This window comes from Salmo salar, chromosome ssa10 (genome assembly GCF_905237065.1).
Source record: "Salmo salar chromosome ssa10, Ssal_v3.1, whole genome shotgun sequence".
NCBI classification, from domain to species: Eukaryota; Metazoa; Chordata; class Actinopteri; order Salmoniformes; family Salmonidae; genus Salmo; species Salmo salar.
The window spans coordinates 124,668,636-124,681,664 of record NC_059451.1 but is presented as its reverse complement, the minus strand read 5'-3'; the positions used below and the strand labels follow the sequence as shown (position 1 = coordinate 124,681,664).

At 45.2% G+C, this 13,029-nt stretch overlaps 1 protein-coding gene across 1 annotated transcript in view; it reads right to left on the bottom strand.

The window, feature by feature from the left end:
• Positions 1 to 13,029, bottom strand: part of myrf (myelin regulatory factor) — a 119,032-nt gene that overhangs the window by 82,084 nt on the left and 23,919 nt on the right. The window contains 4 exon segments of the mRNA XM_045688585.1: positions 4,758 to 4,819; positions 9,553 to 9,749; positions 9,751 to 9,874; positions 11,067 to 11,157. Coding sequence (XP_045544541.1) covers positions 4,758 to 4,819; positions 9,553 to 9,749; positions 9,751 to 9,874; positions 11,067 to 11,157 — 474 coding nt within the window.

Sequence of the window (13,029 nt, the reverse complement as noted above, 5' to 3'; positions counted from 1 at the left end):
CTTTAATCCATCAACACCATATCCTTTAGTCCATCAACACCATATCCTTTAGTCCATCAACCCCAACACCATATCCTTTAGTCCATCAACCCCAACACCATATCCTTTAGTCCATCAACCCCAACACCATATCCTTTAGTCCATCAACCCCAACACCATATCCTTTAGTCCATCAACACCATATCCTTTAGTCCATCAACCCCAACACCATATCCTTTAGTCCATCAACCCCAACACCATATCCTTTAGTCCATCAACCCCAACACCATATCCTTTAGTCCATCAACCCCAACACCATATCCTTTAGTCCATCAACACCAACACCATATCCTTTAGTCCATCAACACCATATCCTTTAGTCCATCAACCCCAACACCATATCCTTTAGTCCATCAACCCCAACACCATATCCTTTAGTCCATCAACCCCAACACCATATCCTTTAATCCATCAACACCATATCCTTTAGTCCATCAACCCCAACACCATATCCTTTAGTCCATCAACACCATATCCTTTAGTCCATCAACCCCAACACCATATCCTTTAATCCATCAACCCCAACACCATATCCTTTAATCCATCAACCCCAACACTGCATCCTTTAATCCATCAACCCCAACACCATATCCTTTAGTCCATCAACCCCAACACCATATCCTTTAGTCCATCAACACCATATCCTTTAGTCCATCAACACCATATCCTTTAATCCATCAACACCATATCCTTTAGTCCATCAACACCATATCCTTTAATCCATCAACACCATATCCTTTAATCCATCAACCCCAACACCATATCCTTTAGTCCATCAACCCCAACACCATATCCTTTAGTCCATCAACCCCAACACCATATCCTTTAGTCCATCAACCCCAACACTATATCCTTTAATCCATCAACCCCAACACCATATCCTTTAGTCCATCAACCCCAACACCATATCCTTTAGTCCATCAACCCCAACACCATATCCTTTAGTCCATCAACCCCAACACCATATCCTTTAGTCCATCAACCCCAACACCATATCCTTTAGTCCATCAACCCCAACACCGTATCCTTTAGTCCATCAACCCCAACACCATATCCTTTAATCCATCAACCCCAACACCATATCCTTTAGTCCATCAACCCCAACACCATATCCTTTAATCCATCAACCCCAACACTGTATCCTTTAATCCATCAACCCCAACACCATATCCTTTAATCCATCAACACCATATCCTTTAATCCATCAACCCCAACCCCATATGCTTTAGTCCATCAACCCCAACACCATATCCTTTAGTCCATCAACCCCAACACCATATCCTTTAGTCCATCAACCCCAACACCATATCCTTTAGTCCATCAACACCATATCCTTTAATCCATCAACCCCAACACCATATCCTTTAGTCCATCAACACCATATCCTTTAGTCCATCAACCCCAACACCATATCCTTTAGTCCATCAACCCCAACACCATATCCTTTAGTCCATCAACCCCAACACCATATCCTTTAGTCCATCAACCCCAACACCATATCCTTTAGTCCATCAACCCCAACACCATATCCTTTAGTCCATCAACCCCAACACCATATCCTTTAGTCCATCAACCCCAACACCATATCCTTTAGTCCATCAACCCCAACACCATATCCTTTAGTCCATCAACCCCAACACCATATCCTTTAATCCATCAACCCCAACACTGTATCCTTTAATCCATCAACACCATATCCTTTAGTCCATCAACCCCAACACTGTATCCTTTAGTCCATCAACCCCAACACCATATCCTTTAGTCCATCAACCCCAACACCATATCCTTTAGTCCATCAACCCCAACACCATATCCTTTAGTCCATCAACCCCAACACCATATCCTTTAGTCCATCAACCCCAACACCATATCCTTTAATCCATCAACCCCAACACTGTATCCTTTAATCCATCAACCCCAACACCATATCCTTTAGTCCATCAACCCCAACACCATATCCTTTAGTCCATCAACCCCAACACCATATCCTTTAGTCCATCAACCCCAACACCATATCCTTTAGTCCATCAACCCCAACACCATATCCTTTAGTCCATCAACCCCAACACCATATCCTTTAGTCCATCAACACCATATCCTTTAGTCCATCAACACCATATCCTTTAATCCATCAACACCATATCCTTTAGTCCATCAACACCATATCCTTTAGTCCATCAACCCCATATCCTTTAGTCCATCAACACCATATCCTTTAGTCCATCAACACCATATCCTTTAGTCCATCAACACCATATCCTTTAGTCCATCAACCCCAACACCATATCCTTTAGTCCATCAACCCCAACACCATATCCTTTAGTCCATCAACCCCAACACCATATCCTTTAGTCCATCAACCCCAACACCATATCCTTTAGTCCATCAACCCCAACACCATATCCTTTAATCCATCAACCCCAACACCATATCCTTTAGTCCATCAACCCCAACACCATATCCTTTAGTCCATCAACCCCAACACCATATCCTTTAGTCCATCAACCCCAACACCATATCCTTTAGTCCATCAACCCCAACACCATATCCTTTAGTCCATCAACCCCAACACCATATCCTTTAGTCCATCAACCCCAACACCATATCCTTTAGTCCATCAACACCATATCCTTTAGTCCATCAACCCCATCACCATATCCTTTAGTCCATCAACACCATATCCTTTAGTCCATCAACCCCAACACCATATCCTTTAGTCCATCAACCCCAACACCATATCCTTTAGTCCATCAACCCCATATCCTTTAGTCCATCAACCCAACACCATATCCTTTAGTCCATCAACCCCAACACCATATCCTTTAGTCCATCAACACCATATCCTTTAGTCCATCCCCAACACCATATCCTTTAGTCCATCAACCCCCCCATATCCTTTAGTCCATACAACACCATATCCTTTAGTCCATCAACACCATATCCTTTAGTCCATCAACCCCAACACCATATCCTTTAGTCCATCAACACCATATCCTTTAGTCCATACCCAACACCATATCCTTTAGTCCATACAACACCATATCCTTTAGTCCATCAACACCATCTCCTTTAGTCCATCAACCCCATATCCTTTAGTCCATCAACACCATATCCTTTAATCCATCAACACCATATCCTTTAGTCCATCAACACCATATCTTTTAGTCCATCAACCCCATATCCTTTAGTCCATCAACACCATATCCTTTAGTCCATCAACACCATATCCTTTAGTCCATCAACCACCATATCCTTTAGTCCATCAACACCATATCCTTTAGTCCATCAACACCATATCCTTTAGTCCATCAACACCATATCCTTTAGTCCATCAACACCATATCCTTTAGTCCATCAACACCATATCCTTTAGTCCATCAACACCATATCCTTTAGTCCATCAACACCATATCCTTTAGTCCATCAACACCATATCCTTTAGTCCATCAACACCATATCCTTTAGTCCATCAACACCATATCCTTTAGTCCATCAACACCATATCCTTTAGTCCATCAACCCCAACACCATATCCCTTAGTCCATCAACCCCATATCCTTTAGTCCATCAACACCATATCCTTTAGTCCATCAACACCATATCCTTTAGTCCATCAACACCATATCCTTTAGTCCATCAACCCCATATCCTTTAGTCCATCAACACCATATCCTTTAGTCCATCAACACCATATCCTTTAGTCCATCAACCCCATATCCTTTAGTCCATCAACACCATATCCTTTAGTCCATCAACACCATATCCTTTAGTCCATCAACCCCATATCCTTTAGTCCATCAACCCCAACACCATATCCTTTAGTCCATCAACCCCAACACCATATCCTTTAGTCCATCAACACCATATCCTTTAGTCCATCAACACCATATCCTTTAGTCCATCAACACCATATCCTTTAGTCCATCAACCCCATATCCTTTAGTCCATCAACACCAACACCATATCCTTTAGTCCATCAACACCATATCCTTTAGTCCATCAACACCATATCCTTTAGTCCATCAACACCATATCCTTTAGTCCATCAACACCAACACCATATCCTTTAGTCCATCAACCCCATATCCTTTAGTCCATCAACACCAACACCATATCCTTTAGTCCATCAACACCATATCCTTTAGTCCATCAACACCATATCCTTTAATCCATCAACACCATATCCTTTAGTCCATCAACCCCAACACCATATCCTTTAGTCCATCAACCCCATATCCTTTAATCCATCAACCCCATATCCTTTAGTCCATCAACACCATATCCTTTAGTCCATCAACCCCAACACCATATCCTTTAGTCCATCAACACCATATCCTTTAGTCCATCAACACCATATCCTTTAGTCCATCAACACCATATCCTTTAGTCCATCAACCCCATATCCTTTAGTCCATCAACACCATATCCTTTAGTCCATCAACACCATATCCTTTAGTCCATCAACACCATATCCTTTAGTCCATCAACACCATATCCTTTAGTCCATCAACACCATATCCTTTAGTCCATCAACACCATATCCTTTAGTCCATCAACACCATGTCCTTTAGTCCATCAACCCCAACCCTTCCTTTGTTATTATATACCATCAAGTCCTCAATTCACTCTCCTTCAAAACCACAACATAAACTGTTCTTAATTGAGAGAGGCAGGAAGAGGCAGGAGAAAGCCAAGGGCAAAAGAGGGCTCAGACTTACCATTGACCTGCTGAGGGGAGTACGGCTCAGAGCTGGAGTCTGGGGGGGATTCTGGGAGCGTCCTGGAACATTGTAGAGAAATATTGACAAGGTTGGTATAAAGATCAATACAGATTTTGTAATGCAGAAACTTGTGCCGTACAATGTGACATTTCAATCCGAAAGTTATTTGATTTTAGAATATCTCTCTTATATATTTTTGAAAGGCGATAACATACTTGGCCGCAGCAAAATCATCTACATTGTGTTGTGCAATAGATTGCATGAGTTCTCTCCAGGCCATCTGTCTGTTTTCTGTAATATATGACTGTAGTTTCTGATATCTGCCTTCCTCACATCTTCGCTCTCAAGCACTGATTACATAACGGTGCTGGATTTAGGATAAAAGGTTTCTATATGGTGTGAATCTAGTCTATCTAGACATAAACTATCGCGTCTTTGTAGACATGAGTCTGGCTCATGCTCACAGTGCCAGCAACTTTGGTTAAATGTGAGCTACTGTGACTTATCTTTTCAAGTTGTATCTAATGTTGATATTACAATTTATCAAAAAATAGTGGGCAAAGCTGGTTGAGATTATGTCATTACAACCAATTTTGTGTTGATGCGGTTGGACAATATACACTACAGTGCATTCGGGAAAGTATTCAGACCGTTTGACTTTTTCCACATTTTGTTACGTTATAGCCTTATTCTAAAATTAATAATTGTTTGTTTTTCCCCTCCCTCATCAATCTACACACAATACACCATAATGACAAATATCACATTTACATAAGTATTCAGACTCTTTACTCAGTGCTTTGTTGAAACACCTTTGGCAGAGATTACAGCCTCGAGTCTTCCTGGGTATGATGCTACAATGTGGGCACACCTGTATTTGGGGAGTTTCTCCCATTCTTTCTCTGAAGATCCTCTCAAGCTCTGTCAGGTTGGATAGGGAGCATCGCTGGACAGATATTTTCAGGTCTCTCCAGAGATGTTTGATCGGGTTGAAGGCCAGGCTCTGGCTTGGCCACTCAAGGACATTCAGAGACTTGTCCCGAAGCCGCTCCTGCGTTGTCTTGGCTGTGTGCTTAGGGTTGTTTACATTTAAGTCATTTAGCAGACGCTCTTATCCAGAGCGACTTACAAATTGGTGCATTCACCTTATAATATCCAGTGGAACAACCACTTTACAATAGTGCATCTAAATCTTTTAGGGGGGGGGGGTTAGAAGGATTACGTTATCCTATCCTAGGTATTCCTTAAAGAGGTGGGGTTTCAGGTGTCTCCGGAAGGTGGTGATTGACTCCGCTGTCCTGGCGTCGTGAGGGAGCTTGTTCCACCATTGGGGTGCCAGAGCAGCGAACAGTTTTGACTGGGCTGAGCGGGAACTGTGCTTCCTCAGAGGTAGGGGGGCCAGCAGGCCAGTGGTGGATGAACGCAGTGCCCTTGTTTGGGTGTAGGGCCTGATCAGAGCCTGAAGGTACGGAGGTGCCGTTCCCCTCACAGCTCCGTAGGCAAGCACCATGGTCTTGTAGCGGATGCGAGCTTCAACTGGAAGCCAGTGGAGAGAGCGGAGGAGCGGGGTGACGTGAGAGAACTTGGGAAGGTTGAACACCAGACGGGCTGTGGCGTTCTGGATGAGTTGTAGGGGTTTAATGGCACAGGCAGGGAGCCCAGCAAACAGCGAGTTGCAGTAATCCAGACGGGAGATTGTTGTCCTGTAGGAAGGTGAACCTTCGCCCCAGTCTGAGGTCCTGAGCGCTCTGGAGCAGGTTTTCGTCAAGTGTCTCTGTACTTTGCTCCGTTCATCTTTCCCTTGATCCTGACTAGTCTCCCTGTCCCTGCCGCTGAAAAACATCCCCACAGCATAATGCTGCCACCACCATGCTTCACCGTAGGGATGGTGCCAGGTTTCCTCCAGACGTGATGCTTGGCATTCAAGCCATTGAGTTCAATCTTGGGTGCATCAGACCAGAACATCTTGTTTCTCATGGTCAGAGTCCTTTAGGTGCCTTTTGGCAAACTCCAAGCGGGCTGTCATGTGCCTTTTACTGAGGAGTGGCTTCCGTCTGGCCACTCTACCAAAAAGACCTGATTGGTGGAGTGCTGCGGAGATGGTTGTCCTTCTGGAAGGTTCCTCCATCTCCACAGAGGATCTCTAGAGCTCTGTCAGAGTGACCATTGGGTTCTTGGTCAACTCCCTGACCAAGGCCCTTCTCCCCCGATTGCTCAGTTTGGCTGGGCGGCCAGCTCTAGGAAGAGTCTTGGTGGTTCCAAACTTCTTCCATTTAAGAATGATGGAGGCCACTGTGTTCTTGGGGACCTTCAATGCTGCATAAATTTTTGGAACCCTTCCCCAGATCTGTAGCTTGACACAATCTTGTCTCGGAGCTCTATGGACAATTCCTTCAACCTCATGGCTTGGTTTTTGCTCTGACATGCACTGTCAAATGTGGGACCTTAATATAGACAGGTCTGTTCTTTTCCAAATCATGTCCAATCAATGGAATTTACCACAGGTGGACTCCAATCAAGTTGTAGAAACATCTCAAGGATGATCAATGGAAACCAGATGCACCTGAGCTCAATTTCGAGTCTCATTAGCAAAGGGTCTGAATACTTATGTAAATGAGGAATACATTTTTTTGCAAGCATTTCTAAAAGCCTGTTTAACTTTGTCATTATGGGGTATTGTGATGTCATTATGGGGTATTGTGATGTCATTATGGGGTATTGTGATGTCATTATGGGGTATTGTGATGTCATTATGGGGTATTGTGATGTCATTATGGGGTATTGTGTGTAGATTAAGGATTTTTGTTTATAGAATAAGGCTGTAAAGTAAAGAAATTGGAAAAAGGGGAAAGGGTCTGAATCATTTCCGAGTGCAACTGTATATACAAAAGTATGTGGACGCCCCTCCAAATTAGTGGATTTGGCTATTTCAGCCACACCCTTTGCTGATAGGTGTATAAAATCGAGCACACAGCCATGCAATCTCCATAGACAAACATTGGCAGTAGAATGGCCTTAGTAAAGAGCTCAGTGACTTTCAACGTGGCACCGTCATAGGATGCCAGCTTTCCAACAAGTCAGTTCGTGAAATGTCTGCCCTGCTAAAGCTGCCCCCCAGTCAACTGTAAGTGCTGTTATTGTGAAGTGGAAACGACTAGGAGCAACAACGGCTCAGCCGCGAAGTGGTAGGCCACACAACGGGTGAAGCGCACAGAACGGCTGAAGCGCATAGCGCGTAAAAATCGTCTGTCCTCGGTTGCAACTCTCACTACCGAGTTCCAAACTGCCTCTGGAAGTAACGTCAGCACTAAAACTTTTTTGTCTGTAGCTTCATGAAATGGGTTTCCGTGGCCGAGCAGCAGCACACAAGCCTAAGATCACCATGCGCCAAGCGTCTGCTGGAGTGGTGTAAAGCTCACCGTCATTGGACTCTGGAGCAGTGGAAACGTGTTCTCTGGAGTGATGAATCGCGCTTCACCATCTGGAAGTCTGACGGAACAATCTGGGTTTGGCGGATGCCAGGAGAACGCTACCTGCCCCAATGCATAGTGCCAACTGTAAAGTTTGGTGGAGGAGGAATAATGGTCTGGGTTTGTTTTTCAATGGTCGGTCTAGGCCCCTTAGTTCCAGTGACGGGAAATCTTAACTCTACAGCATACAATTACATTCTAGACGATTCTGTGCTTCCAACTTTGTGGCAACATTTTAGGGAAGGCCCTTTCCTGTTTCAGCAAGACAATGCCCCCGTGCACAAGGCACAGTCTATACAGAAATGGTTTGTCGAGATCGGTGTGGAAGAACTTGACTGGCCTGCACAGAGCCCTGACCTCAACTCCATCGAACACCTTTTGGGATGAATTGGAATGCCAACTGCGAGCCAGGCCTAATCGCCCAACATCAGTGCCCCACCTCACTAATGCTCTTGTTGTTGAATAAAAGCAAGTCCCCGCAGAAATGTGCCAACATCTAGTGGGATGCCTTCCCTGAAGAGTGGAGGCTGTTATAGCAGCAAAGAGGAGACCAGCTCCATATCAATGCCCATGAGATGTTCAACTAGCAGGTGTCCACATACTGTACTAGCATAATCTGTACTAGCATAATCTGTACTAGCATAATCTGTACTAGCATAATCTGTCATCTTGCTCTATATTTCCTACATATGAGTTTCTGTTGTCTACCATTCCCCCTCATCCATCTATAGTCCCAGACAGCTCAGCCTGACCCTCACCATCACCCATCACCCATTCCCTCACCCTAACCCTCCTTCACACCCTTCCTCTCCCTCACCCTGACCCTCACCATCACCCATTCCCTCACCCTAACCCTCCTTCCCCCCTTCCTCTCCTTCACCCTGACCCTCACCATCACCCATCACCCATTCCCTCACCCTAACCCTCCTTCCCCCCTTCCTCTCCCTCACCCTGACCCCCTCCCTCACCCCCTCCCTCACCCTCACCCTGACCCCCTCCCTCATCCTGACCCCCTCCCTCAACCCCTCCCTCACCCTCACCCTGACCCCCTCCCTCACCCTGACCCCCTCCCTCACCCCCACCCTCCCCCATCCCTCACCCTGACCCCCACCCTTCCCCCATCCCTCACCCTGACCCTCACCCTGACCCCCTCGCTCACCCTGACCCCCACCCTCTCCCACTCCCTCACCCTGACCCTCTCCCTCACCTACCCTCACTCTGACCTCCCTCACCCTGACCCCCACCCTCTCCCTCTCCCTCACCCTGACCCTCTCCCTCACCCTGACCCCCACCCTCACCCTCCCCCCATCCCTCCAGCTCACCCTGGTGCGTAGTGCCCTCTGTGTTCAGGCTTGATGTGGTTCTGCTGGTGGTTCTGCTGGTGGTTCTGCTGGTGGTTCTGCTGGTGGTTCTGCTGGTGGTGCTGTTGCCCCAGGCAGGGGTAGTTGTTGTGTCTCAGCAGGCCCAGGGGTGGGGGGTAGGGGTTTTGGCAGGGCTGGGGGGTGGGAGTGGGGGTTTCCCTGACGGAGGGGGATAGGGGGGCTCACGCCACACTGCAAACCACCCCCAGAAGAGGAAAGTCCAGCCTGGGGTGATGAGTAAGAGTTAGGCCCTGGGGCACCGCTGTGGACCTCAGAAAAACAGCTGGGGAAACACAAAGGAAAACGTATTTTACATTTTGATAATTTAGCTGATGTTCTTATCCACAGTCATTCTTATAAAAGTAGCTAGGTCAGACAACCATGTGATTGTGTTCAATAATATTAGTTCAATTGGAAATGTCCCTAGAATAGCAGGTTATGAATTGGTTATTGTGTGTTGAGGTGGGTCATGTTTATCAGGGCACTCAATTGAAAACATTTTTTTAAGCGTTTTGCAACGGAAAATAAAAACATAAGTTTCTTGTTGGACAAATCCAGTCCCTTTTTTCAGTACATTTTTTTCCCCCCATTTGGTACCTAATAAACACTACCCTGGTTAGACATAATTGTTGTTTGGTCGCATTGATAAGCATTGATAAGCATTGATAAGTATTGATAAGTATTGATAAGCATTGATAAGCATTGATACGTATTGATAAGCATTGATAAGTATTGATAAGCATTGATAAGTATTGATAATCATTGATAATCATTGATAAGCATTGATAAGCATTGATAAGCATTGATAAGTATTGATAAGCATTGATAAGCATTGATAAGTATTGATAAGCATTGATAAGTATTGATACGTATTGATAAATATTGATAAGCATTGATAAGCATTGATAAGTATTGATACGTATTGATAAGCATTGATAAGTATTGATAAGCATTGATAAGCGTTGATAAGCATTGATAAGCATTGATAAGTATTGATAAGCATTGATAAGTATTGATAAGCATTGATAAGCATTGATAAGTATTGATAAGCATTGATAAGCATTGATAAGTATTGATAAGTATTGATACGTATTGATAAATATTGATAAGCATTGATAAGCATTGATAAGTATTGATAAGTATTGATAAATATTGATAAGCATTGATACGTATTGATAAATATTGATACGCATTGATAAATATTGATAAGCATTGATAAGCATTGATAAGCATTGATAAGTATTGATAAGCATTGATAAGCTGGTCACAGATCCGCTTGTGCTGTTGCTAACTCCTATGGTTGTTTGGCATAACAATGGCAGACAACACAGACAGGTCTGGTTCATTTAGCCACCAAAAGGATGAAAAACTTGACTGAAACAGCGAGGGGAATACCTGGACCTGTCCAATAAGAAAAACTCAATTTACGTTTTCAATTACAAGACGTTTTATACCGTTTTCCGGGAGCTACTCACATGTCAGTGCTGTCGTCCTCCTTACTGATGTAGTCCTCCAGAATACTCGTGTCAATGTTCGCTGGCTCCAAGGAGCTGGTAATATCATGACCTACAGAGAGAGACGGGGAGTAGAAAAGAGAGAGAGCTGTGTAAATATTGTTGTGCAGACAAACTCATCAAAAATATATATTGTATCACAATTCCCAACCGTTGTGGCGAATGTGATGAAACATCAGTTGTTCCACCTGAGTGAACTAGACCATGGAGAGTGATGCTGGATTCGGTTTCACTGTTTGGGAAGGCTAAGACCTAGACTACGGCAATCTGGATCTTATGTCTGAGTCCAGGATGGGATGAGACAGGATGGGTTGGTGTTGGGTCCAGACAGGATGGGTTGGTGTTGGGTTCAGACAGGATGGGTTAGTGTTGGGTCCAGACAGGATGGGTTGGTGTTGGGTTCAGACAGGATGGGTTCAGACAGGATGGGTTGGTGTTGGGTTCAGACAGGATGGGTTGGTGTTGGGTTCAGACAGGATGGGTTGGTGTTGAGGTTCAGACAGGATGGGTTGGTGTTGGGTTCAGACAGGATGGGTTAGTGTTGGGTCCAGACAGGATGGGTTGGTGTTGGGTCCAGACAGGATGGGTTGGTGTTGGTTCAGACAGGATGGGTTGGTGTTGGGTTCAGACAGGATGGGTTGGTGTTGGGTCCAGACAGATGGGTTAGTGTTGGGTCCAGACAGGATGGGTTGGTGTTGGGTTCAGACAGGATGGGTTGGTGTTGGGTTCAGACAGGATGGGTTGGTGTTGGGTTCAGACAGGATGGGTTGGTGTTGGGTCCAGACAGATTGGTTGGTGTTGGGTCCAGACAGGATGGGTTGGTGTTGGGTTCAGACAGGATGGGTTGGTGTTGGGTTCAGACAGGATGGGTTGGTGTTGGGTTCAGACAGGATGGGTTGGTGTTGGGTCCAGACAGGATTGGTTGGTGTTGGGTTCAGACAGGATGGGTTGGTGTTGGGTTCAGACAGGATGGGTTAGTGTTGGGTTCAGACAGGATAGGTTAGTGTTGGGTTCAGACAGGATGGGTTGGTGTTGGGTTCAGACAGGATGGGTTGGTGTTGGGTTCAGACAGGATGGGTTGGTGTTGGGTTCAGACAGGATGGGTTAGTGTTGGGTCCAGACAGGATGGGTTAGTGTTGGGTTCAGACAGGATGGGTTGGTGTTGGGTTCAGACAGGATGGGTTGGTGTTGGGTTCAGACAGGATGGGTTAGTGTTGGGTCCAGACAGGATGGGTTAGTGTTGGGTTCAGACAGGATGGGTTAGTGTTGGGTTCAGACAGGATAGGTTAGTGTTGGGTTCAGACAGGATGGGTTGGTGTTGGGTTCAGACAGGATGGGTTGGTGTTGGGTTCAGACAGGATGGGTTAGTGTTGGGTTCAGACAGGATAGGTTAGTGTTGGGTTCAGACAGGATGGGTTGGTGTTGGGTTCAGACAGGATGGGTTGGTGTTGGGTTCAGACAGGATGGGTTAGTGTTGGGTTCAGACAGGATGGGTTGGTGTTGGGTTCAGACAGGATGGGTTGGTGTTGGGTTCAGACAGGATGGGTTAGTGTTGGGTTCAGACAGGATGGGTTAGTGTTGGGTTCAGACAGGATGGGTTGGTGTTGGGTTCAGACAGGATGGGTTGGTGTTGGGTTCAGACAGGATGGGTTAGTGTTGGGTTCAGACAGGATGGGTTAGTGTTGGGTTCAGACAGGATGGGTTAGTGTTGGGTTCAGACAGGATGGGTTAGTGTTGGGTTCAGACAGGATGGGTCTCGCTATATTGTTCTTCATGTTCCCTTTCTTTTCTGCAAAAAAACAACACCTGCTTTCTCTAACGATAAATACATCTAAAGTACTACCTCTTTCTCTAATGATAAATACATCTAAAGTACTACCTCTTTCTCTAATGATAAATACATCTAAAGTACTACCTCTTTCTC